At 37.0% G+C, this 26093-nt stretch overlaps 1 protein-coding gene across 2 annotated transcripts in view; it reads right to left on the bottom strand.

The window, feature by feature from the left end:
- Window positions 1-26093, bottom strand: part of INSIG2 (insulin induced gene 2) — a 151296-nt gene that overhangs the window by 87973 nt on the left and 37230 nt on the right. Inside the window, exon 6 of one of the 2 annotated variants that reach the window (XM_074215009.1) lies at window positions 11058-15839. The exons of the other annotated variant lie outside the window; for it this stretch is intronic. Coding sequence (XP_074071110.1) covers window positions 15753-15839 — 87 coding nt within the window. The 3' untranslated portion in view covers window positions 11058-15752. Of the gene's footprint in view, window positions 1-11057; window positions 15840-26093 lie in introns of those variants that run through there. 2 annotated transcript variants of the gene reach the window in all.

A 26093-nucleotide genomic window follows, 5' to 3' on the forward strand; every position in this document is an offset into this window, starting at 1 on the left:
TTGATTTTTACCAAAATCCCACAGTCTAATCTCTAGGTGTGATATAGGGGTTTTCGAAAGCATTATTGTAGCAATGGGACATTTCTAGTAAAAAGCAAGAAATACAATTGGCCAGGAATACAGTGTTCATACTGCCATGTGAATTTATGGGCTAGTTAGTGTTATTAGAAAAGGGAGAAACAATTTATAATATCCTGGAACATTTTCCAAGGTTTCAAGTGGAGGTTTGGGTTTAGACCTTTATAAAGAATGTAGACCTTGCCAAAGGATGGCCCCCTTCTCTCCCAGGGCCTCTCATTCAGAGTCTTAAGGTGGAAGTGGGGCAGCAGTGGAGTCAGAAACCCAGAAAATAGAATGATTTCCTTGTGTAAGTCTCACATTGAAAGGCAATTTCCAGGGCCCAGTTATCAAGTGAGCAAATTAAGATGTTTATGGCAATAGGATATTCGGGAAAGGCACCTAATTGAAACAGTTTGGCAGGTAGTCTAGCAGCCCCCACTGGGACTTATGTGGGTTTAAAGAACCCTTACTCTGCTGGTGCAGTCTTTCCAGGCAATCTGGCCCACACATTGTGGACAGATGGAAGTGATGGTGACTAGCACTCTGCCCCAGTTTGGCTTTAGGCATAGGTAGAATAGTCAAGTTCCTTTTTGATAAGACTTAAAGAACATAAAAGAAGCCCCCTCAGCATAAAATATCTTCATCTATCTACTCCACTGCCAGAAGTTTCACCATTAGAGTCATTCACCAATTGCCTAAAGTCAATTCATTCTTTTGTTAAAAGGTGAATATCCCTGGAAGGCAAGACATCTTCACATGGAGTAGCTATTATTAGTCTGTTATCTTAGCCAAGAAATAATTTATTAAAATCCTTTCCAAAGGTCATCTGAGAACCAAACCATCACTTCCAAAGCCTCCTGGTTAGAGACTCCCTCTGATATACTAGCATCATGGAATTTGACCCTTTTCATACCACATGGAATCTAATGGAGGAAAGATCAAGAGATCTAGTTGTGGTCTATACTTTGAATCTGTCTGGTTGTATGACCTTGGTCAAATTATTTTGTACCACAGTTTATTAGTGAAATGATAATACCAATGTCGTTCTCTTGAAGGGAAGAATAAAATCATAGTATTGACTTTCAGTTATCTGAAAGGGGGCTCTAGTGAATAGCAAAACCTTTCTGTCAATATGATGAGTTATAATACATTATTCCATTTGCATATCAACCATTTTCAAAGAGTAATAAAGCCTGTAGCAAAAATCCTATAATGAACTTGAATCTACTCATTTTCTTTGTTGAGTCAGGAGGAACGTCAAGGTTTTATAGTGCATGACTCAAGGTTGCCCCAGTCAATATTACCATGATATTATAGGTGTATAGAAATACCAATTAATAAAGAATTTTCTTTGATAGACTCTGGGTAAATCAGCTTTTAGTGTATGTGAACACATGCTTTTTTAAAAATAGAGGGGAGTATTTTATTCCTACAGCTTTTGTTCCTTTTTTTAGTACTTCTCTGATTAGGAAACAAATGACCTTAAGTAGTTAGTCTATCTATTCCTACTTGCTGAGTATAATGGAAAGAGAATTAAGAGTTGAAATCAGAAAGCCTGGATCTGAATTCTGTCTCTGACACTTATTAAATCCTATCTTCAAAATAGAAGGTATAATAATTGCTTTTAATCACTAGCTTATTGTGACATAAGTAAACTCTAAAGTATTATAGAATTATGAGGGGAAAGAATGAGGCAACCTGTGCCAGTTAAGCCAAACTACTTCAGTCACCACCTCTCGAGATCTGGAGGGAAACAGACCAGAGTAATGAACCCAAGAGCCTGGGGAATTGTAGAACCCTTCAGATCATTGATCCTCCTCAAAGCCCAGTCTCTACAGCTGAAATCTGGGGAAGCAATTGGTATGGAGAAGGAACCAATGATTTCCATAAACTGCTGACCAAGCACTACCTACAAGGTCAACCAGCTTTATTGAAACAACAATGAACACTGAAGGAGGGAGCATATCTCATCAAACCATCCCCACTAAGTTGACTTCCACTTCTAAAGACTAACAACCAGGACCCTGAATCCAAGAACCTTAGGAATAACAATCTCCTCCAGACCACTAGTCCTCCTTCCAGCTCACATCCAGAGCTATCACTGAGAGAAGCATTATGGAGAAGGGGGTCTTCCTTCCTGTCTACCACCAGAACCAGTTTACTGAACAACTGTGGAGTAGCCAAAGAGAAAACCTGTGGCAGCATCCCAACTTACCTCCAAATGCCAGTTTTACTAACCCTGTGTCCATTTTTCCAGGAAAGTAGCTCCCATGAAAATGAAACCTTGGGGTCGGCTAGGTGGCACAGTGGATAGAGCACTGGCCCTGGAGTCAGGAGTACCTGAGTTCAAATCCAACCTCAGACACTTAACAATTACTAGCTGTGTGGCCTTGGGCAAGCCACTTAACCCCGTTTGCCTTGCAAAAAAAAAAACCTAAAAAAAAAATGAAACCTTGGCAACTGTCTCATGGTTCCCATGATCATAATTACTAAAGACCTAGAAAAAGGCCTTGGAACTATCAAATGTTTCAGTATCAGAAACAGATATTATTTTGTCTGTGGAAACGACATGAAAAATCAACCATTACCTTCTGTTTTGTCTGATCACCATGGTACTATTCTGAGTCTTTTTTCAGGTAATTGGGGTTAAGTGACTTACCCAGTGTCACATAGTTTGTAAGTATCTGAGGCCGGATTTGAATTGAGGTCCTCCTGAATCCAGGGCCATAAATATTGACACCACCTGGCTGTCCTCTGCAATACCATTCTGAAAAATCTGACTTGCTGGAGCAGCTAGCTGGGCAGTGGATAGAGCACCAGTGCCAGATTCAGGAGGACCTGAGTTCAAATCTGGCCTCAGACACTTAATAATTACTTAGTTGTATGACCTTGATCAAGCCACTCAACCCTATTGCCTTGTAAAAAAAACAAGAAAAAAAATTTGACTTGATGTTGAAACTTTTTAGATGGTGTTGCCTTTCCAATTAGAATGTGAATTCCTAGAGAACATGGACTGTCTTTTATTTTTATCCCAGTGCCTAGCACACTGCTTTATATATAAGTACATAATCAATTCTTTTTTATCCTTCTTTTCATTTATATGTTCTTATCATGTGTGTGGAGAGTGTGCTGGATTTAAAATCAGTGGCCCTTAGTTCAAAGCTCCCTTTGCTACTTTTTTTTTTGCTAGGCAATGGGGTTAAGTGGCTTGCCCAAGGCCATGGCTAGGTAATTATTATGTGTCTGAGGACACATTTGAACTCAGGTACTCCTGATTCCAGGGCCAGTGCTCTATTCACTGCACCACATAGCTGTCATCCCTTTGCTGCTTCTTAACTGTTACCTTGGATAAGTCACTTAACTTATCTAAATTTCAGAGTTCTCATCTTTAAAATGAGACCTAGATGACCTCTAGGATCCTATTTAGCTCTAAATCTATGATTCTGTGATTCTAAGACAGCAGAGTGGCAAAGTGAATAGTGATAGGCATCAAGAAAACCTGAATTCAAACCCTGCCTCAGACATTTAATGGACATGTGACTCTTTGGCCAAGTCATTTATCCTTTCTACTTCTTAATTTCCTGCTTTCTAAAATGGGGATAATAATAGACCCCCTCATGGTTCTTATGAAAATCAAATGAAACAGTACATGTAAAGTGCTTTGTAAACTTTACATATTTTTGGTTGTTCCATCTTTTTTAGTCATGCCCAACTCTCCATAATCCCTTTTTGAGTTTTCTTGTTAAAGATACTGGCTTGCCATTTCCTTCTCCAGCTGATTTTACAGATGAAGAAACTGAGGTTAAAAAGGTGTGCCTGGTGCAGCTAGGCAGCACAGTGGATAGAGTACCTGCCCTGGAGTCAGGAGTACTTGAATTCAACTCCGACCTCAGACACTTAATAATTACCTAGCTGTGTGGTTTTGGGCAAGCCCTTAACCCCATTTGCCTTGCAAAAACCTTAAAAAGAAATCCTTAAAAAAATAAAAATAAAAAGGTGTGCCCAAGGTCACACAGCTATTTAGTTTTTGATGTTGGATTTGAACGCAAATCTTCCCAACTCCAGGCCTAGCATTCTATTCACTGTGCTACCTAGCTGCCAAAATTAAATTTACTTAGCAATGATTAAAAAGGAGGACACATTAAATGTAAACAAAGACAACACATCAAGATTTCAGTTAGAGCAACATTCCTGGTCATCTCTGAAAGAGAAGAGTCATACATTGTATCTGAGGCTTCATTTGCTAGGAGTTTAATAGCTAAGGAATTTAGGATAATTCTCTGTGAAAAGTGATAAATGATGTGTACATGTCCAGGAGGTGATGTGTTTGATCACTTATTTTCTCTGTCAACATTGATATTTAATCACTGATTTTGTAGTGCTCCACCCGATACAGCTTTAATGGGGGCTGGGGGGCTGGGGAAAGCCCCAAGCCAACCAATGATGGGTGTAGAGCCAAGAGTAGGTTATTTGTTGATGCTGGGGAGGTGGTACTTTTCCACACACTTAATTTGCAGTACCATCTATCATTTGCTAAATACTAAGAAGAACCAAGAAGTAAGCCCAGATTAAAATACATTGGCAGAACCAACTCACTGAAAGAAGGGACCTTCTTTCAGCACTTCAAGGATCTCAGATTTGATCTGTATGGGTACTCCCAACCTTGGCTCCCATCCATTACAATTCCTCTCCACAAGTTGCTACAATCAAGACTAAATAAGAGGCAGCACCTGGGGCTCCTTCTTCTCTCTACTTGGAGAGGATGGAAAAAGCCAAGCACCTCATGTCTTATCCAGCTGTACTTCTCTAAATTTCACTGTGCCCCTGTAGGGTACATTCCACCCTTCCCCTTTTCAGTGTGTTTTTATGTATTCTCTTCTCCCATTATATTGGAAGCTCCTTGAGATCAGAGATTCTTGTGACTTTCTTTGTAAGTCCATACAGTGCATGGAGTATGGTATGAGCTTAAACATTTATCGACTGTCTAGTCTGTCTTTGACAGATGAATCTCTCTGAATTTAGCTGTACTGGTACTCAGACAATTGACCCAGTCCTCTAATGAGGATTCCAAAACCCTTTCCAGTTTGGAAGCACCAGTAAAATCTTCTTGTTGTGGTTGGTCATTCGTGTCCAATTCTTCATGCAATGTACTGGCCAGGGTGTTTTCTCAGCAAGAGTTCTCCATTTCCTTTTCCGTGGATCAAGGCAAACAGAGATCAAGTGACTTGCCCAGAATTATATAGCTAGTAAATAGTTGAGGCTAGATTTGAATTCAGGTCTTCTTGACTCCAGGCCCTTCAATCCATCCACTATGCTACCTAGCTACCTTGGAAGAACTTACACTCTGCTGGAATGGGGTCAGAGAACCAGAGTCTCCTCCTTGTCAGACTGAAGAACTACAACTGAACTTGAGTGACTAATTTGGAGTATTCAAACCTAAAAACTGTGTATCCTGAGTAAATTGCAAATTTACTCAGATGTGTAATAACTGAAGGAATACATGTGGTATGAGTTGCCCAGGAGTTCCTAATGTCCAGTGTTATAATTTTAGTCTTTCCAGAGGCAGCTAGATGGTAAAGTTGATAGATTACCTGGGTTGGAATCAGGAAGATATGAGATCAAATTCAGTCTCAGACATTTATGAACTGTTTGTGACTCTGGGCAAATCATTTAATCCTATTGGCCTCAGTTTCCTTATCTATAAAATGAGCTGGAGAAGGAAAGAACAAACCACTCTAGTGTCTCTATGAAGAAAACTTCAAAAGCAAGCTTTTCCAGGACTTATCTCAGATAGTAGACCCAAAATGTAAGTTCCTTGAAAGGGTCCAAATCTCCCACCACAAGCACTGCCCCCATCCAAGTTCTAGGATACTGAAATATATCTAGAGAGATATATAGACACACTGAAGAGTGAAGGACTCAGTATATAGCTAGAGACATCTAGACAAAATTTTACAAGACACAATTGGGGATGGGAGTAGCCACAGGATTATTGTTAAGAAAAGAGAACAATGCCTTGAAACCAATAGCTATCATTTGCCAAGTGTGATGTGGCTACCTAGGACCTATTTCTTCATTGGGCTAAGTCAACTGACTGTTTGCATTAAATCAAGCATCAATATGACAAACCTCCAGGAACAGAAAGCTACCAGATTGTTAAAGGAGGGGCAAGCTAATTGAGTCCAGAAACCAGTAATAAATAGTGGGATTAGTTTCCTTTACAGTCTAATTGAGATTCAGTCTACAGTTTGTTTTTTAATGCGATCACTTTTATAACCCTTTATATATATTTTTCTCATTTGAACCTCACAACCCTAAGAGATCTATACATTATTATTCCATTTTACAGATGAGGAAACTGAGGCTAAGAGAGGTTAGGTAACTTGATTGAGTCACACAGCTAGTAATGTGTCTGTTGGTGGTGGTGGTGGTAATAGTCCTTCACTCCCGAAGAGGAACAATGAAATCAGGCAGGTGATGACCTGAATTGGATTTTTGAGGTAGAGTTGAGCAAAATCATCAGTCTCACTTTCTCCTCCAGTCATGAAAGTTCAATGACAAAACAAAGGTCAAGACAATGGGCAATGGTCCCTAGGTAAGTGTCTGAGGCAGGATTTGAATGCCTTTCTTGTTGACCAGAGTTGTACCATGCCAATATGTCACTTATTCATCACCTTTTCATAAAAGATAAGAATCAGCAGGAGGTTTGTTTTTTTTTTAATCTTGCAGGTTGAAATGGGGATATGGGTAGGGTTATACCACTTCTTTGGTATATACCATTTCCATGGTTCCACTGTGAATTGTCAGGATCATAGAATCCCAGAATCAGAATGGTCTTCAGAAACCATCTAATACATATTGAAACATAAATCTGTCTTCAACATCCCCAATAGTCTATCCCTCTATTTAATCACTTCCAGTTATACAGTCCATAGAGGGGCAGATCTAATTGTTGGGAAAGGTTTACTAATATTAATCAAAATCAGCCTCCTATAGCACCCTCAGAGGGATAACTGGGAGTATTACAGGAGAATAATCCCATAAATTTAGGGTTCCCAAAAGCAGAAGGAATCAATTGTAGGTGTCCAAGAACAAGAATGGGGACAGATAAGTTGGGAAGAAGTAACAAAATTGTGTTTCCCTCTGCCCCCAATTTTGGCTACTGTTTCCCCATCCCCTTTCCAAAAATCATCTGATTCAATATTTGGCATCTGCTTTGTATAGACTGCCAATCCTTGGGCTGGAGAAACTTAGCTCAATTTAACATATTGAAGGGCCATATGAACAAGGTAAAGAGAACTGAGAGAATTATATATATATATATATATATATATATATATATATATATATATATATATATATACACATATAATTTAAAAATCAAATAAAAAGATTTCTGCTTTCTAATCCCTTATAAAGACTTGAGGTCAAAGATTCTTCTGACTTTCTCCCCCAACTATTCCTCCCCTAACTATCTGAGAGTTTCAATGACTTTTTTAATCGTGTGTAATAATTTTTGAATACTGCTTCTAACTAAATGGAAATTTACTGAGAGAAAGAAAAAGAAGGCATCAATTCAAACTTCCCTGGATACCTTTTTACTAAGAGACCTGGGACATTCCCCACTAAAACCCGTCTAAATTTTAATAAGGTAAGCAAAATCATTGTTACTTAAATATTTAATTAATACTAATTCAACCTACCATGTTCATTTTGGCTCAGTCAAATATGATACAGTATAATTTTATTTTTAGGCGAACTTTATAGAGCATTGGAGACTTCTGGTTCATTGAGGTGGACAGAAATACATTAATACCCACTTTTTTATTAGGAAGTCAAATGCATTGCAGTGAAGAAGGTATTGGAGTGGAGGACAGGTGGCCTGCTCTGTCCCTTAATGATGATATTTGTCCTTTGTTCTCGAAAAAGACCATGACATCAGGGAAGTGATGCCATGACAAGCACATGTATTAGATTTGAGTGAGGGGAGACTGTGCTAAGTCACCAGGCTCACTTTCTCCTCCAGAACCATCTGGATCTAATGGCCAAATATGAATCAGGATCACTCAAGATGACCCTGGAGGCAATCAGGGTTAAGTGACTTGCCCAAGCTAGTTAGGATCAAGTTTCTAAGACTGAATTTGACCTCTAATCCTCCTGATTCCAAGGTCAGTGCTCTATCCATTATGTGTATGTGGTGGGGGGAGGGATGAGAGGGGTCTGAAAAAGTAAAGTTATTTTCATAATAATACTATGTCATTTTAATTTCTAGTAATATATGATGATGAACAAAAGCCCTTTGGCATCCTCAGTAATTTCTAAGAGCATAAATGCGTCCTGAAAACTACTGCCCAGTAGAATGTGAGCTCAAGAACAATGGTTCATTTTTTATAGTTCTACCTCTATCATCCGATACATACTTAATATGCACATATTTAAGTAGGTGATTAATAAATAGTTTTTGGTTAGATCAATGCTTAGAATATCATACCCAAAAGAAGGAAACTAGGACTGGGTCAGGTATAAGAGAATGATCATTTAATGGGTAGTCAAGGAAAACAGTCAATACACAAGGTATTTGAATTGTCTTTAGGTGAATCCTCCTCTTCTAGATAATATCCCCATCCTCCTGACTCATTCATTCTCCCAATTTCCATGTTTTCCAGTTTTATAATTCTATGATTCTATAACTTATTCTAGACAAACTCATTCTACACTAACTGTGGGTTCCAGGAGGTTGGGGATCATTTCTTTATAAACTTGAATGTTTTGTACAAAGCAGGAACTTAACACAAGCCTATTGAACTGAATTAAAAGAATTTGTTTAAAAGTATTATATAAGCTTATAGTTACTGTATCTTTGCTTTTATAGTATGTTGGTGGTTGTGGATTTGATTTCAAGGACTTGCACAATCTTAGAATGTTAGAAAGGTCCTCAGAGATCATTCTAGCCCAGTTCCTTGTTTGATATATGAATAAGCATAAGTAAAGAGAGATAAGTGACTTGCCCATTTATTTGATGCAAATTCCCTGATCAGGAATGCATTCCTTACATATCATAGGTACTCAATGAGCATTTATTATTAAATATGGGAATTATTTTTATTTTAAAAGGCAATCTATGTGACTTGCCCAGAGTCACACAGATTGTATCTGAGGTTGAATTTAATCTCAGGTCCTTCTGACTAAAGCGTTGGTGCTCTATCTACTGCACCACCTGGCTGCCTCAGATATGGAAATTATTCTATTTTTTCCCAAGGGAAATTTACAGCAAGGTAGGATTTAAGGCTGAAAGCTATCCTAGCTATATCAAGTCCAGTTCCCTCAATTTATAGGTCAAGAAACCAAAGTACCAATAAGGAGAAGTGACTTGCCTATGTTAAGAAGAGCTGGGATATGACCCCTTGCCCTTGACCTTGTGTTTAACTATTCTTGTTATGATAAAATCACAGGTTGTCTATATTATTTTATATGCTTAATGCTCTTTAATGATTGTTGATGAAATTTTCTAAAAGTATTAACAAATTAAAACAAATTCTCCTTTGTGGAAGGGGTAAGGCACTGTTCTTTAAATAGGTAGGGTTTGAGTAGATGGCAAACAAAGTGATGTAACTGGAAAAGGAGTGATCTATAAGGCAGGACACCCAAATTTTCCTCCTGGATTCAACAGTAACTTGTTATGTGACCCTGGAAAAGTAACATCATTTTCCCTGCACCTCAATTTTCTGATCTGTAAGATGAAGAGTACAATACTACTCCTTAGGTCCCTTCCAAATCTGAGATTTTATGACTATTCTGTCATATTCTGGCTCTCAAAACTACACTGTAATTCATTCAGGGTTTGAATTCTCAGGATTTGCCACATGTTTAAACTTATGTGAGTTTCAAGATAAAAAGTTTATAGTGGGAAGTGACTAAGTAATCTTTTCTTTTCCAAAGAAAAGAGAGTCTATTTCAGAGTCCAGTATATAAGCAATAATATAATGATGGTCATTAGATTTCTCCTGCTATAAGAGAAATGTTTTGTTTCCAATTGACTACTGTACTTGTCACATTATAAAACATATGAACCACAGCCATCTGGCCAGCAGAAATCACAGCAGATTAGATCCCCATTACATCATACTCTGGGACCCAAATAAAACTGTCCATCCTCTAAAATAAAACTATGTCTCTATTCATATACATTTCTGTTGGAGGAAATGTTGTGTTCTATTTCTAGATTAGGCTTAAAGATGAAGATCAATAATGTCCACAGTAGGGAGTAGCAATTAGGAAATCTATTAAATATGCTTCTGTGTATACTTCAATTCTGAAGGATGATTGATGCTTGTTGACTATATTTATCAGATATCTCATCACCTTAAACCAGGTCTCCTGCCAGGCCAAGGCTATAAAATGTAAATCTTGTGGCATTCAAAAAAACTCTAGTCAGGATTCAACTACTTACTTAAATAATTAGAGTTGATGATAGAAATTAAAAGAGATATATAATTTATCATTTTGGTTATTATTCTCATCCACTATAGCCATCAGTATGACACATGTATGTCTATACCTAAAGACAACATTCCCCCCAGATGAAAAGCAAGCAGTAAAACAGAAAACAAATTGAATAATGTCTGCCCTCCTCTTTAATATTTTTAATTATTTTTATTTTGAGGAAAAGTGAGAGGAGAGAGGTAGGAGGAATATAAAAATTATGGCTGTCTTCTTTCTCCTATTCAAGATGTTTAAGTTCTCACCTAGAATCATATTGATTCAACAAATATTTATTTAGCACCTACTTTATACAATGCAATCACATATTTATTGAGTATATGACAAGAACTTTGATAAGTGGTGAGGATAAAAGTAAGACAGACTCTGACCTCAAGGACTTTCACATTCAAAAGGGAGAGAAAGCATATATATATATATATATATATATATATATATATATATATATATATATATATATATATACATATACATAATGAATATAAAATAGTTTTGTGGGGAATACACCATAGTGAAGAGGATGAGAAAAGTGTTAAAAAGGACATGCTTAGATTGCCCTTTTAAAAAATGCTTGGAATCTACTAAAACACACTAAATATATTTATAGATTCAATTATAAAATAGTCTTTAAAGAAATAAAGTGACTTAAATAGCTTAAGGAATTTTCACTGTTCATGACTAGACTGTACCAATATAATAATAAAATGACAATACTACCAAATATATGGCAAACTATCAAATAGATAATTTACAGTTTGTTAAAATAATAAACATCTACTAGAGAAACAACAAAACTAAAGGTCAAGGAAAATAAAAATAATAGGGATGAAAGAAGCATGGAAATATTTTTTTAAAACCTTTCTGGTTTCTCCAGAAATATAAGGATTACATATTTTTACAGACTAAAACTCTTTTCAGACTTTCCCCCTATAGCAAAGTAGAGAAAAACATAGGCTAGAGACATGTTTTGAAATGGCATAAAGATTATAACCAAACAACTTATTTCTAGACAAGATCATGCCTCCCCACCAGGAAAAAAAGAATATGCTTATTGATTAGGAAATAGTTATAGTATATTACTATATTATAATGTCTAACATTATGATATAATATAAATGTTACTGTACCAGAAGAAAAACTGAATATGATGGATACAGAGAAGCAAGAAAAGATTAATATAAAGTAACACTGCCAAGAATCATGCAAAATTACAAAGAACAAGCATGATCACAAAGAAAAGATATGAGAAGACCCTCCACCCTCCACCCCAACTCCTTACAGAGGTAGAGGTTCCATGGATGTGGAATATACAAATTCAGACTTTTTTTAACTTACTGATAACTTTTGCTGATTTTTCCCCCTCTTCTTACTCTTCTTTTCTAAAAATAATAGTATTTATTTATGGGATTGCTTTCTGAAAGGAGGGAAGAGAGAAGGATAGTGGGAGGCATTCTAGTAATATAAAATACAAAACATCAATAAAATTTTTATTTAAAAAAAATCACTGTGAAAGTTGTATAAATTGAAATGGGAAGAAGCTTGAAGCAGAGAGCAAATAAAAAGGCTAGTGCAATGGCTCAGAAGATAAGTGATAAGGACTTGAACTAAGATGGTGACTATATAAATGATGAAAAAATAATGTGTACTAAAGATATTGTGAAAATAGACATGATAAGATTCAGCAAATGATTGCATATATTTTGTAAATGGAGTCAAAAAGACGGGCCAAGATAACATCATATCTGTAAGGCAGCATAACTTAAAGCATAGTAGTACTCCTCTTGGAAGTTATAAGGAAGTTTTGATTTTGGGTCTGAGATACAATAAAGGAAGATAAATTTTTAATGTCCAATAATGATTTCATGATAAGGAACTAGAGTTTCAAAAGAGACTAAAACTGTAAATCTGGGAGGCATCTCCACAGAGATGATTGAATCCTTGGAAGCTGCTGAGATCACCAAGGTAAAGAGTATAGAGAAAATAAGGAAAGGGGCCTAGTACAGTATACTGAGGACTCTACCCCCCGGTTCAAATTGGACATGCATGGATTTTGAAAAAGCAAAGGAAAAAAATTTTTCTTTGTGTTTAGCTAAAGAAAGTCTGTGGGGTTTCGAGCTGTTGAATATAATAAAGAGATTTCAAATATGAGAAAAAGAAGAATGAGAAAGATAGCAATGTCATCGAAATCCAGAGAGGAGAGAGAATCCAGGAGGAGAGGATGGTTAATAGTGTCAAATGATGCAAAGAGGTTAAGAAGGATAGACAAAGGCTATTTTGAATTTTATAATTTTGGAGAGAAGTTCCAGTGAAATGACAAAATCAGACACTGGATTGAAGAGTTATAAGAGATTAAGGTAAGGAAGTGGAAGAACTGAATCACAGATAGCTCTTTAAGTAGTTTGGCTAAGAAAAGAAGGAGAAATATAGCACAGTAAATAGTTTGGGTGGAATTTTTGTTATTGCTGTTGTTTTATGATGGAGAAGACTTGGTCATGTGACTAGATAATGAAAGCAACAAGTAGTTAGGGAGAAATCAATGATTATCAAGATAGATCAAAGTAGGGGCATAGGCAGTACAGGGTAGTAGGAGATGGAATCAAGGGTATATGTAAAGAAGTTGGTTGGACTTCTACAAGAGTCTCAGGGAAGTCTCTCATGGTATAGTGGAAAGAATGCTTGGTGTCAGATGACTACATTTTTGAATCTCAGTTTTAATACCTCAGTAATATACATGCTCTTGGATAAGTCACTCAGTCTGTGCCTCTATTTCCTCATCTGTAGAAAGAGTGGATTAAAAGACATCCAAGGTCCATTCTATTTCTATATCTAAGATGCTTATCATACTTTCATTAGAAACTGACAAAGTAGAAAAGAATGAAGGTTTATGGCAAGGGTTTTTTTTAGTTCAGGAGGAGGGAAGATACACAAAGCAAATGACTTTTTTTTTTTTTTTAGTAAACTAAGAGACAAAGACTAACTAAAAGGTTGGGAGATGGGATACTGTCCGGGATTTAACAAGAACAGAGATTTGAAATATCCATTGTGGAAAGAGGCAAAGAAAATCCATTAGGGAGAAATAAAAGAACTGTTTTATTGCAGTGAGGACTTAGTTGAGTAATATCAATTTAGCATGGAGTCCCAGCTATATTCAGAACAATATGAGTTAGAAGAGAGGAACAGGATGATAGGAGTAATTTGAGATTGGGGCTTGGCAAGGTATTCCAGAGTACAGGCTAATATAGAATTTGAATGGTTCATAAAAGAGACAAGATTGTGGAGGGAGGAGAATCTAGCTAGGGCAGAGTTCATGGTCCAGAAAAGTATAGAGTAGGATTGCAGGTCACAATGAGGAAGAAAAAATTTTTTTTTTATTTTTTTTATAAGGAAGAAAAAATTTAAGAGAAATGAGGTATATCTCAAAAAGAGATCATGACTCGATAAAGGAATTTCAGAGTTCTTGTTCACAGAATTACAATACTTTTAAGTGATGACAAGAACAAAAGAGTGACATCTCTAAATATAATTGGGATAGAGTGAAAGAATAAGTAGCTCACAGAAGTTTAGTAGGTTGAGGATATTGGAGTATTTGAGAGGATATATGTATGATTCAGGAAATCCCTTAGTATGAGGGAATGAATCAGACTATAGAAGAAGACTGTCAGACACTGAACTTCTTGAGGAAAAAAAAATGGAGACTATCCAAGAGGAGGGAAGGGGAGGGGAAGGAGGGGGAGTATCAATAGATAATGGTCACCAGGATCTAATTTGGTTGACAAATTTGGATAGAATTTTGTAGAAGATAAAACAGATTTATGTGAGATGGAAAAGGAAGAAGGATCATTAAGAGGGAAAGATGGCAAAGGTTATTGTCAGTAGGCCCAGCAGACAGATGAAAAATATTTGTCATTTTTGCCTCTGCCATTTTTGTCTATTCAAAGCATGACTAAGTAAACATTTTGGCTTCAGCAAGCCTTTAAACTGTTGGCTAAGAAGGGCTGGAGTCTTATCTGTGGGAGGCAGTACTCATAGATGAAATCACAGACCCTTGCAAAGGCAACTTGTGTTTAAGAATGCTTCATTTATGCAAGTTATGATTTAGTTGGCAGTATACTTTGGCTCATTCTTTCAACACAGATGCTTAGATTGAAAACATTTAAATGGACTTTAAATGGGGTAGCACATTTCTGAATCACACAATTTAGCATTTGATTATGTAGTCTTACACTGCTTCATATGTGCTAGCCTTGTTGCCACTATCAACTTTTAATCTCATTAAGAGTAAATACTGTGTCCATTTTTATTTCCTAGACTCTCTTAGCACAGGACTGAGTTGGTTGGTTCTTATCCTTCATTATCAAAGATCAAAATGACAGCACTATGTTTGAGACAAATTACAGGGTGTCCGACTGTGGCTGATCAGACCAATGTGAGCTCAGAATGCTCTATCACAGATCAGGCACAAATAGTGCATATGAATATCTGGGGTGGTTAGTCTAACTTAGATATGTCATGTTTCCTTTGAGTTGCTTCAATTCTGCCTTCCTCATTGAGTTCAGCACCCTCATTGATAAGAGCTTGCCATGCTGGGCGATCCTGTGCCAGTATCTCCCAAGCTGTACATGCAATTCTAAAGTTCTTCAGTGAAACCTTCAGGGTGTCTCAGTATCTTCTGACCTCCCTGTGAGCACTTGCCCTGTATGAGTTCTCCATAAAAGATTTTGTCAAGGGTACACCTGGCATTCTAACAATGTGTCCTGCTCAACATGGTTACACTCTCTGTAGTAATGTTGGAATGTTATGCAGTTTAACTCAAGAAAGCACCTCAGTGTCTGGTGTCTTCTCTTACTAGGTGATCTTCAGACAATTTAAATGGAAGCAATTCAGTTTCCTGACATGGTGCTGGTAGACTGTCCAGGTTTCACAGGCAATGAGGTCAGCACAACAGCTCTGTAGACCTTCAGTTTGGTAGTCAGTCTAATACCTCTTTCAGAGCCCCCCAAATACTGAGCTGGCTCTGGCAATGCATGTGTCAACCTCAGTGTCAATGTGTACCTCCTTGGAAAGGACCCTGCCAAGGTAAGTGAACTTGTCCACAGTACTCAAAACTTCTCCATTTGCTGTAATCGATTGTTCCACATATAGATGGTGTGGTGATGGCTGATAGAGCACCTGGATTTTCTTGGTGTTCATTGTTAGACCAAAATTAGCAGAAGCAGCAGAGAATCAATCCATACCTTATTGTATCTCAGCTTCAGAGATTGCATTGAGTGGACAATCATCTGTAAACAGAAGAATTTGGCATCAGTGCAGTAGCTGACCTTGATACTGTGTTCATCCCCACTGAAGGCTTTTGTTAACATGGTTGAAAACATCATGCTAAAAAGTATGGGAGCAAGGGCACAGCCTTGCTTTACTCCATTGGTGACTAGGAAATCTTGAGAACATCGTCCACTATCCAGAACCCAGGGATGCATGAAGTTGACATACAATACTGATGAACTTCTCTGGACCAATTTTGGCATAATTTTCGATAACCTCTCATGACTAATAGTATTAAAAGCCTCGATCATATCTACAACCATTATATATAAAACCTCTGTTCTGTTCCTGGCATTTTTCCTGGAATTATTAGGCAGCAAACACCACATCCTCTATCCTTTCTGAAGCCACACTAGCTCTCACACAATTCCATAGGTTTACCAGCAAGATAGTTCATCCATTTCTAAGAAGGCAGCATTTAATGCCATCAAAAGTAAAGCATAAGCAAAGTTTTGAGAAATGAAGAACACTTGGCTCACTAAGAATACAGAACTGAGACCATAAGCAGCATGGTATATTTAAAAGAAGTGAATGCCAGCCTGACTTGGCACTAATTTTATATATTCTCTCTGGCTCTCAGTTTCTTCATTCTTGTTCTTTGTTCTCATATCATCAGGAAGGTGATGATATGACAAGCTAGTGAATTGGATTTGAGTGAGGAGGTGCTGTGTTAAGTCAGCAACCGCACTTTCTCCTCTAGAATCATTTCAGTCCACTGGCCAGATAAGAATCACTTTGATTGGAGATGGCCCCAAATCCTATATAATTAGGATTAAATGACTTTCCCAAGGTCACACAACTAGTGTCAAGTATCTAAGGCTGGATTTGAACTCAAGTCCTGTGTGACTGTGTGACTCTAGGGCTAGTATTAGATAAGTGACATCAGAGTGCTTTATGGGCAACTAAGGTGATGTGAGGATTAGAATGCTGACCTGGTGTCAGGAAGATTCCTCTCCCAAGAAAACCCCAAATGAGGTCATAACTAAAAATGACAGAACAACAATATTAAAGTACTTTGCAAAGGAGAAAAATGCTATACAAATATAAAGAGCAATTTAAGAAAGTGCTCAAGAATGCCTGGTTGATTGTACAAACCAGACCCAGCAGTGTGATGAATAGGATAGAAACTGATCCTACTTAGTTCACTTAAGTCACATTTGTGCCTGGAGAAGCTTTGTGACCCTCACTCAAAGCAACATGCTTTGTTCCTAATTCCCAGGATTTTGTCTAAAATACCCCAGAAACATCCTTATCCCTGGAAGTTCTCTACATAACCAGTCTTTAAGGACTTCTCACATTGGAAGTATTCTCTGACCCTGAAGCAGATTGACTAATTCCTCCAGAATCTTCATTGTGGGGGGGGGGGGGGATGGAGCAATGGGGTTAAATGACTCTGCTCGAGGTCATATAACTAGTAAGTATCAAGTGTTTGAGGCCAGATTTGAATTTAGATCCTTCTGCCTCCAGAGCCAGTGTTTTAACCACTGAGCCACCTAACTGCCCCTTGAATCTCCATTTTTAAGGAAAATGGCCAGGCCAGTCCTCTCCTGGCTCCACTTCAGACTCTGGGCTTTCTCCATGATGTTACAGTTCTTTCCTTTCTTTTTCTACCTCCTCCCTCCCCAACTTTTAGCTTTCCTTATGTATTATCTTCTCTAGAATGTAAATTTTTTGAGGGCAGAAACTTGTCTTCTGATCTGCAGCTCTTTACCCAATATAAGCACTAAATAAGGGCATGTTAAGGGTGAGACTTGACTTCACTTAATTTGACAGGGGATTGCCTGAATGAAGAAAGTCCCTCTTGACCAGTAAGGGGTTAGCACCTTGTCTTTAATTGATAGGACTGCCTGGAGCAGTGGTGTTAAAAATAAAGGAGACCACTAATCCATACATAAGAATCCCTGCAGGCCTATACTGACTTAGTTTTTAAAAGTAATATTACCTGTCTTATTGTATTTTTATTTATTTTGTTAAATATTTCCCAGATACATCTTAATCTGGCTCACTGCACTGTGGCCTAGGGTGATGAGAACTTAAGTAACCTTGCCCAGAGTCACAAAGCTAGAAGTGTCAGAGAAAACTTGAACTTATCCTTCTCAAATGATATAATTAATAATTACTACTATATATGAAGCACTTAAAAGTTTGCAATAAGTTTTAACACAAACTATGTCACACAACAATCCTGTGAGTTAGACACAACAGGTTTTATTATCCCCACTTACAAATGAAGAAACTGAGGCTCAGCAAGTTCTAGTGATGTGCTGATGGTAATCTAGCTAGCTAGCAAGCAGCAGAGACAGGATTTTGACCCAGGTTTTCCCATCTCCACCCTATCTTCCACATCATGCTGCCTTTTAATGTGTTAAGATCATTTTCTTTAAGTGCTTAGAGAAATACAGCTCTAAGGAACATGATTTTCACTTTCCATCATGAATTGGACAAAAATAAAATTGTATAGTCCTAGTCCTTTTGCTATCTGGAAAGACAATTGGGAGCCTTACAAACCTGGTATACCTATCACCTGCCCAACTTTATTCCATTCTTCTTTGGCACTGTATGGCAGTTTTGAAAAGAGGCACTTTACCAGAAAGAGAGGGTAAGTAGAAAGAAGTCATGGTCATCCCCCATGGGAAGATAAACTGTTTTTAAAAAAATAGTATAGCATGTGAATCATAAGTTCCATATACTTATCTATAAGTCTGGTGCTTAAAGCTATTCTGTGTTGCCAAAAGATATCAAACTTTACACAGTGTTCTATTTCAAATGGGGAGCTTTTTCCTCTCCCCTCCACACTAATTCTGCTAATTAGAAAAAAAAGAGAAAAGGTTTAATTACACTTTTTTAAAAGCCTGACCTTCTACATCATTTTTGCTAAGAAAGAGGATGCAAAGTATTTGGCACAATGGCAGAATTTAATTCTGAAATTCGAAAGATGTTGCCTTCCCAGTAGAAAAGTGTGAACTGCCAAAAGTCAAAATTACTTAGTTGGGCAGAACAGGGTAGTCCTACAATTAGTTGTCTTTTTTTATGACAATGTATACAAGTAGATAATTTAGAAAATACTTTCTGATGATAAGGTCTTGGTGGACAGAAGCTATCTTTTGCCTCTTTTGGCATCCCAGCATTCAGTACAATGCTTAATAAATGTTTACTAATTGATATTGCAAAGATATCCTGAACATGCATGGCAACTAAAGCTTGAAAGTAACCAACCAACTTTTCAAAATTGCCATATAATTTCCATCACAGGGAGCTGAAGTGGTGGGCTTGCTCACATGACTAACATGACTAGGTCCTTTCATTGACTAGGAATTACTTTTAGACCACGAGGGTTTAATTTTTTATGGACTTCAGTAATGACTTGACCATGAAGGGCTCCTATAATTTAAAACTCTAGAGGAAGCTTATTGTGGTCAGTAGAGGGCTAGACATGGGGGTTGGAAAATTAAGTTCAGATTCAACTCCTGGGGTGCCCCTGGGCAAGTCATTTAACTCTTATGTGCCTCAGACAATTTCCTAAAGCGCTAAGGAGTCAGAAGTGCTTTAGATTTAGGCTTGACTTGGCTTAGAAGCAGAGGATGATTTTGGTGATTTTCTGTGGTCTTTATCAGGTCCTGTGATTCTAAATATCAAATCTAATGCTTTTAGATTTCATAACACAAAATCCTTGTTAAATTCAGGGCAATCAGTCCTCTACTAACTTCAAGTAGGTTATCTGTACATTTCTCTAGTCAAACAAGCAAAAAGTTGTTGACAAGCAGGACTAGAAAAGCTTTGGGATCCAACAGAGAAAGAAGGTGTCAGAGGAAAGAAAGTCTGTTTTTATGCTAGTTTGAATTTCAAAGCCAAATGTAAACTTCTTTTCAATCCCTATGGGGTGATTTCTTTGTGTAGAGTTCTCAGGATAAGGAACTTTCTCTCAGCAATTTAGGTTTCAGAGAGTTGCCTAGAATAGAGAGAGTTTAAGTGACCAGAGTTCTTGGGACCTAAGACCAGGTTTACACTTCCAAGAGACACTGGAGGCAGGATTTGAACCTGTAATAGCTTGACTTCAAAATCAAAAACCTATTTCATCATGCTACCTTTCAGTGAAGAGTTAACTACAGAAAATTTTAATTTAAATGTCACTACAACTACTGTACACAAGAACTAGCAGATTAATTGTCCTTGCCGTTTATATCTAGCATGTCTTAATTAATCATTTGTTGGCCTGGATTAGGGCCATTAGTGATGGACTTATTTTATGTCTGATTTTGTGAGAAAGACTTTGGCCAAAATTTTCATGATTTGACAAATGGAAGTAAAGCAAATAAATGATTGCCCATCACTATAGAAAAATAATGCCAGTATTTGCTTTTCTTCCTTGATGCGGACATACATACTTGATGCATGAGATAAGCATCTTGAGTAGCAGAAAAGTTAAACCTGTTTTTCAAAATTGAATTCTTGATGCCCATTTAATACAACATAAGGGCAATTTGACATTCAGGTAAGTAAATAAATTGTAAAGTTATCCCAAAAGAGGGGAGGAAAGTAACTACTATGGGATAAATATATTTTCTCAAGTAAATATAAATCACTACAGATCAACAGAGAAAAAAGGACCAATCCATCATCTCAGAAAATGACCCTTCTGAACAATTATCATCCTCCAAAGTTTTATATTTTCAGGATATCTTCAGCCATTCAATTAGATTTCAAATCTTCTGCCTTTCTGTTGAGATTGAATTTTTCCAATGGAGCTACCCTGGGCTTTGTTCTCTTCCAGACTTCCAGAATTCTATCAAACTTCCAAGATATCTCTATACTCTCCAATTTTCTGCTTTCCAATGCTCCTTTGTATATTGTTTTCATTCTTTAGAATATGAACTTCAAGAATGAAGGAAATGTCTTGTTTGCTTTTATTTGTATCCAGAGCAGGAACATTAGAAACAAAATTTCCAGTGATGGGTGGATCATTCACTTACTCTGATTTTATATTTTGAAAAACCTACTGAAAATTACTCTTCCAATTTAGAGTCAGAAAACATAGTGTTGTGGAGAAAACTCATCTATAGAGAAAGGTGCTGAGAAGGCATGAAAGAAAGGGTTATTCCAAACAGTCACAATCTACATATAGCACTAGCTACAAAGCTTCAAAATTGTGCAGCCTTAATTATTTGAAATTCTGAGGTAATGACTAGAACAGAAGTGCAGTTCCCTTATAGACCATTTTTAAAACTACCAAACAGATCTGTCTAATTAAGCATGCCCTTGATATTTATTATGAAGCAAACTGCATGTTTATTTATTGGTCTCAGCATGGCAAGAAGCATGCCAACTTTTAAGGAATTCTGTAGAATTCTTGCGATACAGTTCCCTCCCACCTGTTTTTGAACTCACTTTTTCCTTGCCTTCCTCTTTTCCCAATTACCTTGAAAACGTTGAACTTTTTTAAAATGACACCCTGTGAGAAATAGCAACATGTGAGGAATATGAACTTGGTGCATGGTCCTTATAAGGCAAAGAGGAGACAAATATGTAATAAAAAAAAATTCCTCGGCACAGAAGAAAGCGAAGAACGTCAATTAAATGTCTAATGGACACGGCAACATGAGAAAGCACCATGCGTAAAGGGTCCAAATTCTCTCTGACAGATGGCACGCAGTGCATTCTGTTGGTGGGTTAATGCTCAGGGGCTTGTTTCCTCTCAAATACTGAAACAATAAAAATGCTTATTGATTTTAAAGAGCCCAGTAATTAAGTATGACATACAGACTGATAGAGGCTTACCAAGGCAGAACAGCCAGGATCTGCAGGGTCCTAAAATGCAAAGATATTTAATTGATTCAAATGTCATTTATAGGGAGTAGTACAAGCTGAGAGTGCTCCAACTTCAAGGAGTTGGTTTGAAGGTTTAGATTGTAATAGCTCCACCTGCCATCTACAGAGCAAAAAGCTGCAATCTTGGAGATAAACAATTGAAATCTTTATGTTCACTTGCCTTGGGCAAGCAAGAAGAAATATCTGTCAGGGACCAGGTCTCCCTGTTAAGGCTTGAGCTGAGAAATGCACTCCAAATGCCTTCAAGTCAACATTAGCTATGACAGAAGCAAGACTATTATTTAACAGTACTTTCAAACGTCAAAAACAAACTAAGCTTGGCATTTTGACAAGAGACTCTCGAAAGAGAACCACTTTTTCAGCACTTGTGTAACCGAGAGAACTATACAATTAATATCCCTGAGGTCTCATAATAGGCTTTCCAGACCACAAGGTGGTTTTCTTCAAAAACTCACATAATTCACAGGCTACAAGAAGGCAAGGGCAATTCAATTCAACTAGTAGGTGTTAAGTGCTCATTCTGTTTTGAAAGAGCACCATTCTAGGCACTAGGGCAAGTACAAAGAGGAATAAGACATGGGTCCAGTCTTCATAATGTTCCCAATCTCGTGAAAAAAAAAAAAATGTGCTTCTATACTTTACTATTCTGTAAAGTAGAACATGGTTTTATTTTCTTCATCTAACATTATGTAATCATTACCTGAGGCAGAGGGGCAGAGGAGACACACAATATCTGGTCTTCAGTCATCTTGTCCCTTCTCCGTCCTTGTTTCATTAACTATTTTAAAGTTGTCAAATATCTCTATGTAGTTTGTTGTTTAAAAAAAAAACCTGAAGTTAGAATCCTTAGAAACATGATTTCAAATACTGATCTCAGGCTTAGTCATATAACCTTAGTAAAGTCAGTTCACCATTCTAAATTTCATTTTCCTCATCCAAAAAAGTAGGGATTAATTCTTGCATTTATGGCTTCCCAGTGATGCTGTGAGGAAAGTTGATCAGTTAATCAACAAGCCTTTGATAAGTGTTTACTATGTTCTCTGTGCTGTGGTAAGTGCTGAGAATACAAAGAAAGATTTAAAAAATGGCCATGTTCTCAAGGAGTTCACATTCTAATGGAAGAGACAACATGCAAGTAACTGTATTATACAAAGAAAATATATATGGTGAAACTAGATTCTCAGAGGGAGAAGCACTAGCAGTGGGAGAAACTGGAAAGACCTCCTGGAGAAGATACAATGGGAAACTGGGAGGCAGAAAATACTCTGAAAACTTAAAATAACATATAAATGTTACCTGGTATTATTATGCAAAAGATCCTCAGATATATATTTCCTGTTATATGATTTCACTCATGACCAATCTCTCCCTAGCCACTTATTTTCTAAATATGTGCCTACTACATCTATCTGGATGTCGTCCAGTACATCAAACTCAATATGCTTAAAATGAACTCATATTCTTCTCTAAACATCTCTTTCCTCATACAACCTGTAATTTCCTTAAGAGTTACCCCTACTTCTTCATCTATGACCTTGGAATTATCTTTAACACTTTCTTCTTTGTCACTCCACACATCAGATCATTTGCTAACTATTATTGTTTTTGCCTCCAATGTAGCTTTCAAATCTAGCCCATACTCTTAACTTAGACCTAAACTTCCCTAGTTCCAGTCCTTACCAATCTATTAACCTAGATTATTGTACTATTCCTTTATTCCAGTCTATCACCTCTGCAATACACCCTCCAGACTATTAAGTAATTCTGATGCATGATTATAACTTGAAAAAAATATTCAGCGGGGATTGCTTACCAAATAGATTATAAACTCCTGATGACATTCAAGGCCCTCCCAATCCAGCTCCAACTGACATTATGTTGTACAATAGCCTTTAATATATACTCCATTACAGTGCTTTATAAATAGGAGTGCACTGGTAAATCACAACTAACTTATTGGGAAAAAAATGTGTGCCCAACACACCTAAGTTTGATTTTCATCATTACTTTCCCTACACTTTTTAAAATCTAGACAACCAACAAAACAATAAACCAAACTCATTTGTGGCATTTTTCCAATTCTTGAGGTAAAAAACTGTAAAATTCTCACATTGTAAATTTAGCCATCAGTTCTCATAAACTAGTTTAAGCTAATGCCAGTACAACCCTAAAGATAAATCTAAAGTATTATATAAAAACTAGTTATTATTAATATTATTATATACAGTGAGGAACAGTGAGAAGTTGAAGATGCCACTCAGGTTGCAAATGTGAGTTGGTAGAAGGATGGAGAAACCCTACAGAGAAATAGGAAAATCCAGAAGAGCAGATTTAGGGGGAAAAAGATGAGGTTTTTATTTGACATTGATGTCTACAAAACACTGAGCTTAACATAGTTGGCAACAGTTAATTTTAGAAAGCTGGACTCCAGAGAGAGAGAGAGAGAGATTAGGGCTAGATAGGGCTAAAAATCAAATAATTAAAACAAGATCAGGACCATGAGAAATAACTACCTTAAGAAGACAAGAAGAGGATGAAGAGCCAGCGGTAGAGACAGTGAGGAACCAGAGGGGCAGCTAGGTGATGCAATGGCAGAGCACTGGCCCTGGAGTCAAGAGGACGAGTTTAAATCTGGCCTCAGACACTTAATATTTGCCTAGCTGTGAGACCTTGGGCAAGTCACTTAACCCCATTATTTTAAATAAATTTTTTTTAAAAAGAAGAGGAACCAGAGGAGAGTATGGTATCTCTGAAACTAAGAGAAAAGAGAATATAAATATAATATATACATAATATAAATTATAATACATGAGTGTGAAATAGAATATAAATATAAATATTTATAATATAAAATAGGAGGGATAGATTAAAAATTACAACTCCAAGTGGTAAAAGAAATAACTTGAACAAATGCACTAATACAGACAAGTTGTGGACATGAGCAAGTACTTCAGATATAGGTAATGAAGACTATGAGAGAAAGCATAAAGGTAGCAAAGCCTGGGATTTTTTTTTTTAGGTTCTTGCAAGGCAAATGAGGTTAAGTGGCTTGCCCAAGGCCACACAGCTAGGTAATTATTAAGTGTCTGAGACCGGATTTGAACCCAGGTACTCCTGACTCCAAGGCCGGTGCTTTATCCACTATGCCGCCTAGCCGCCCCTAAAGCCTGAGATTTAAATAGAATTTTGTCAAGAACTTATCTCACAAATTTAAAGGTTAATTTTTTAAATCAAGGATTTTAGAGTTGAAAGGAATCTTTGTGGCCATCTCATCCAAGCCATATACAAAAGGAATCCCTGTTAGGCTGCCAAATAGTTACCTCCAGCCTCTACTTGTAGTCTTCCCATTGTAATTTGTGAAAACTAGAATTGGTAGAAGTCTTTCCTGACCTGAAGTCTAAATTTACTACCTGCACTACCTGCTCATTGCTCCAGATTCTGCCTCCTGGAATCAAATGGACTCTCTTCCACAGAATAATTCTGAGACAGGATTTGAATCCAGATCATTCTGACTCCAAGCCTAGCACTGGACTCACAATTCAATCTTAAAAAAAAAAACATTTTATTAAGAACTTCCTGAATATCTCTTAAATTGAAAATGGACTAATAGGCATACTTTGTCCATACACGTTAGAATAGAATACTAATTCCAATAAATGTTGATTAATGATATTTATGACAAATTGTCAAAAATTTCTGTGCAGGTCAATAATGGTGGTGGTGGGAAATGAATATTCAGTGCCCCTCTTAGCTGACCAGCTAGTCTCCCTGCATTAAGAGAAATCTAGGTAGAACAGCAACTTAAACATTGGACTTGAAACCAGAAAAACTTTAGAACCTGACTCAAATACTCACTGTTTTAACTCTAGGAAAATCACTTAAATTCTTGGTGCCTCAGTTTCCTCATCTATAAAATAACATTAGACTAGATGGTTTTTAAGGTCCCTTTCAGCTCAAAATCTATGATACAATATAGTTTCTGTGGGAAAGATTAACAGAGATAAATAAATCCCCCACATAACTTTCTCTTCTTTCACTCCCACTGATCCCCTATACAAGTTGTATCATTAGTTGGAAGAGTATTCATTGGCCCATGTCTATGACTTCTCTGTATTTGTGCATTTCTTCAAGCTATTCCTTTTACCAGGAAACACCTTCATTTAAATCCTTTCTTTTCTTCAATGTCTTGTTCAAGTGCCACCATACACCCCACTCTTGTTGTTCCATCTTCCACAATATCCCAACCTACATTATTCTCTTTCCTTTGAATTCTGATAGCACTAATTGTCTGCACTACTCATTTGGACATCATACATTACCTTATACTGTGATCCTTTTAAAGATTACACACACACACACACACACACACACACACACACACACACACA

This window comes from Macrotis lagotis, chromosome 1 (assembly GCF_037893015.1).
Source record: "Macrotis lagotis isolate mMagLag1 chromosome 1, bilby.v1.9.chrom.fasta, whole genome shotgun sequence".
NCBI classification, from domain to species: domain Eukaryota; kingdom Metazoa; phylum Chordata; class Mammalia; order Peramelemorphia; family Peramelidae; genus Macrotis; species Macrotis lagotis.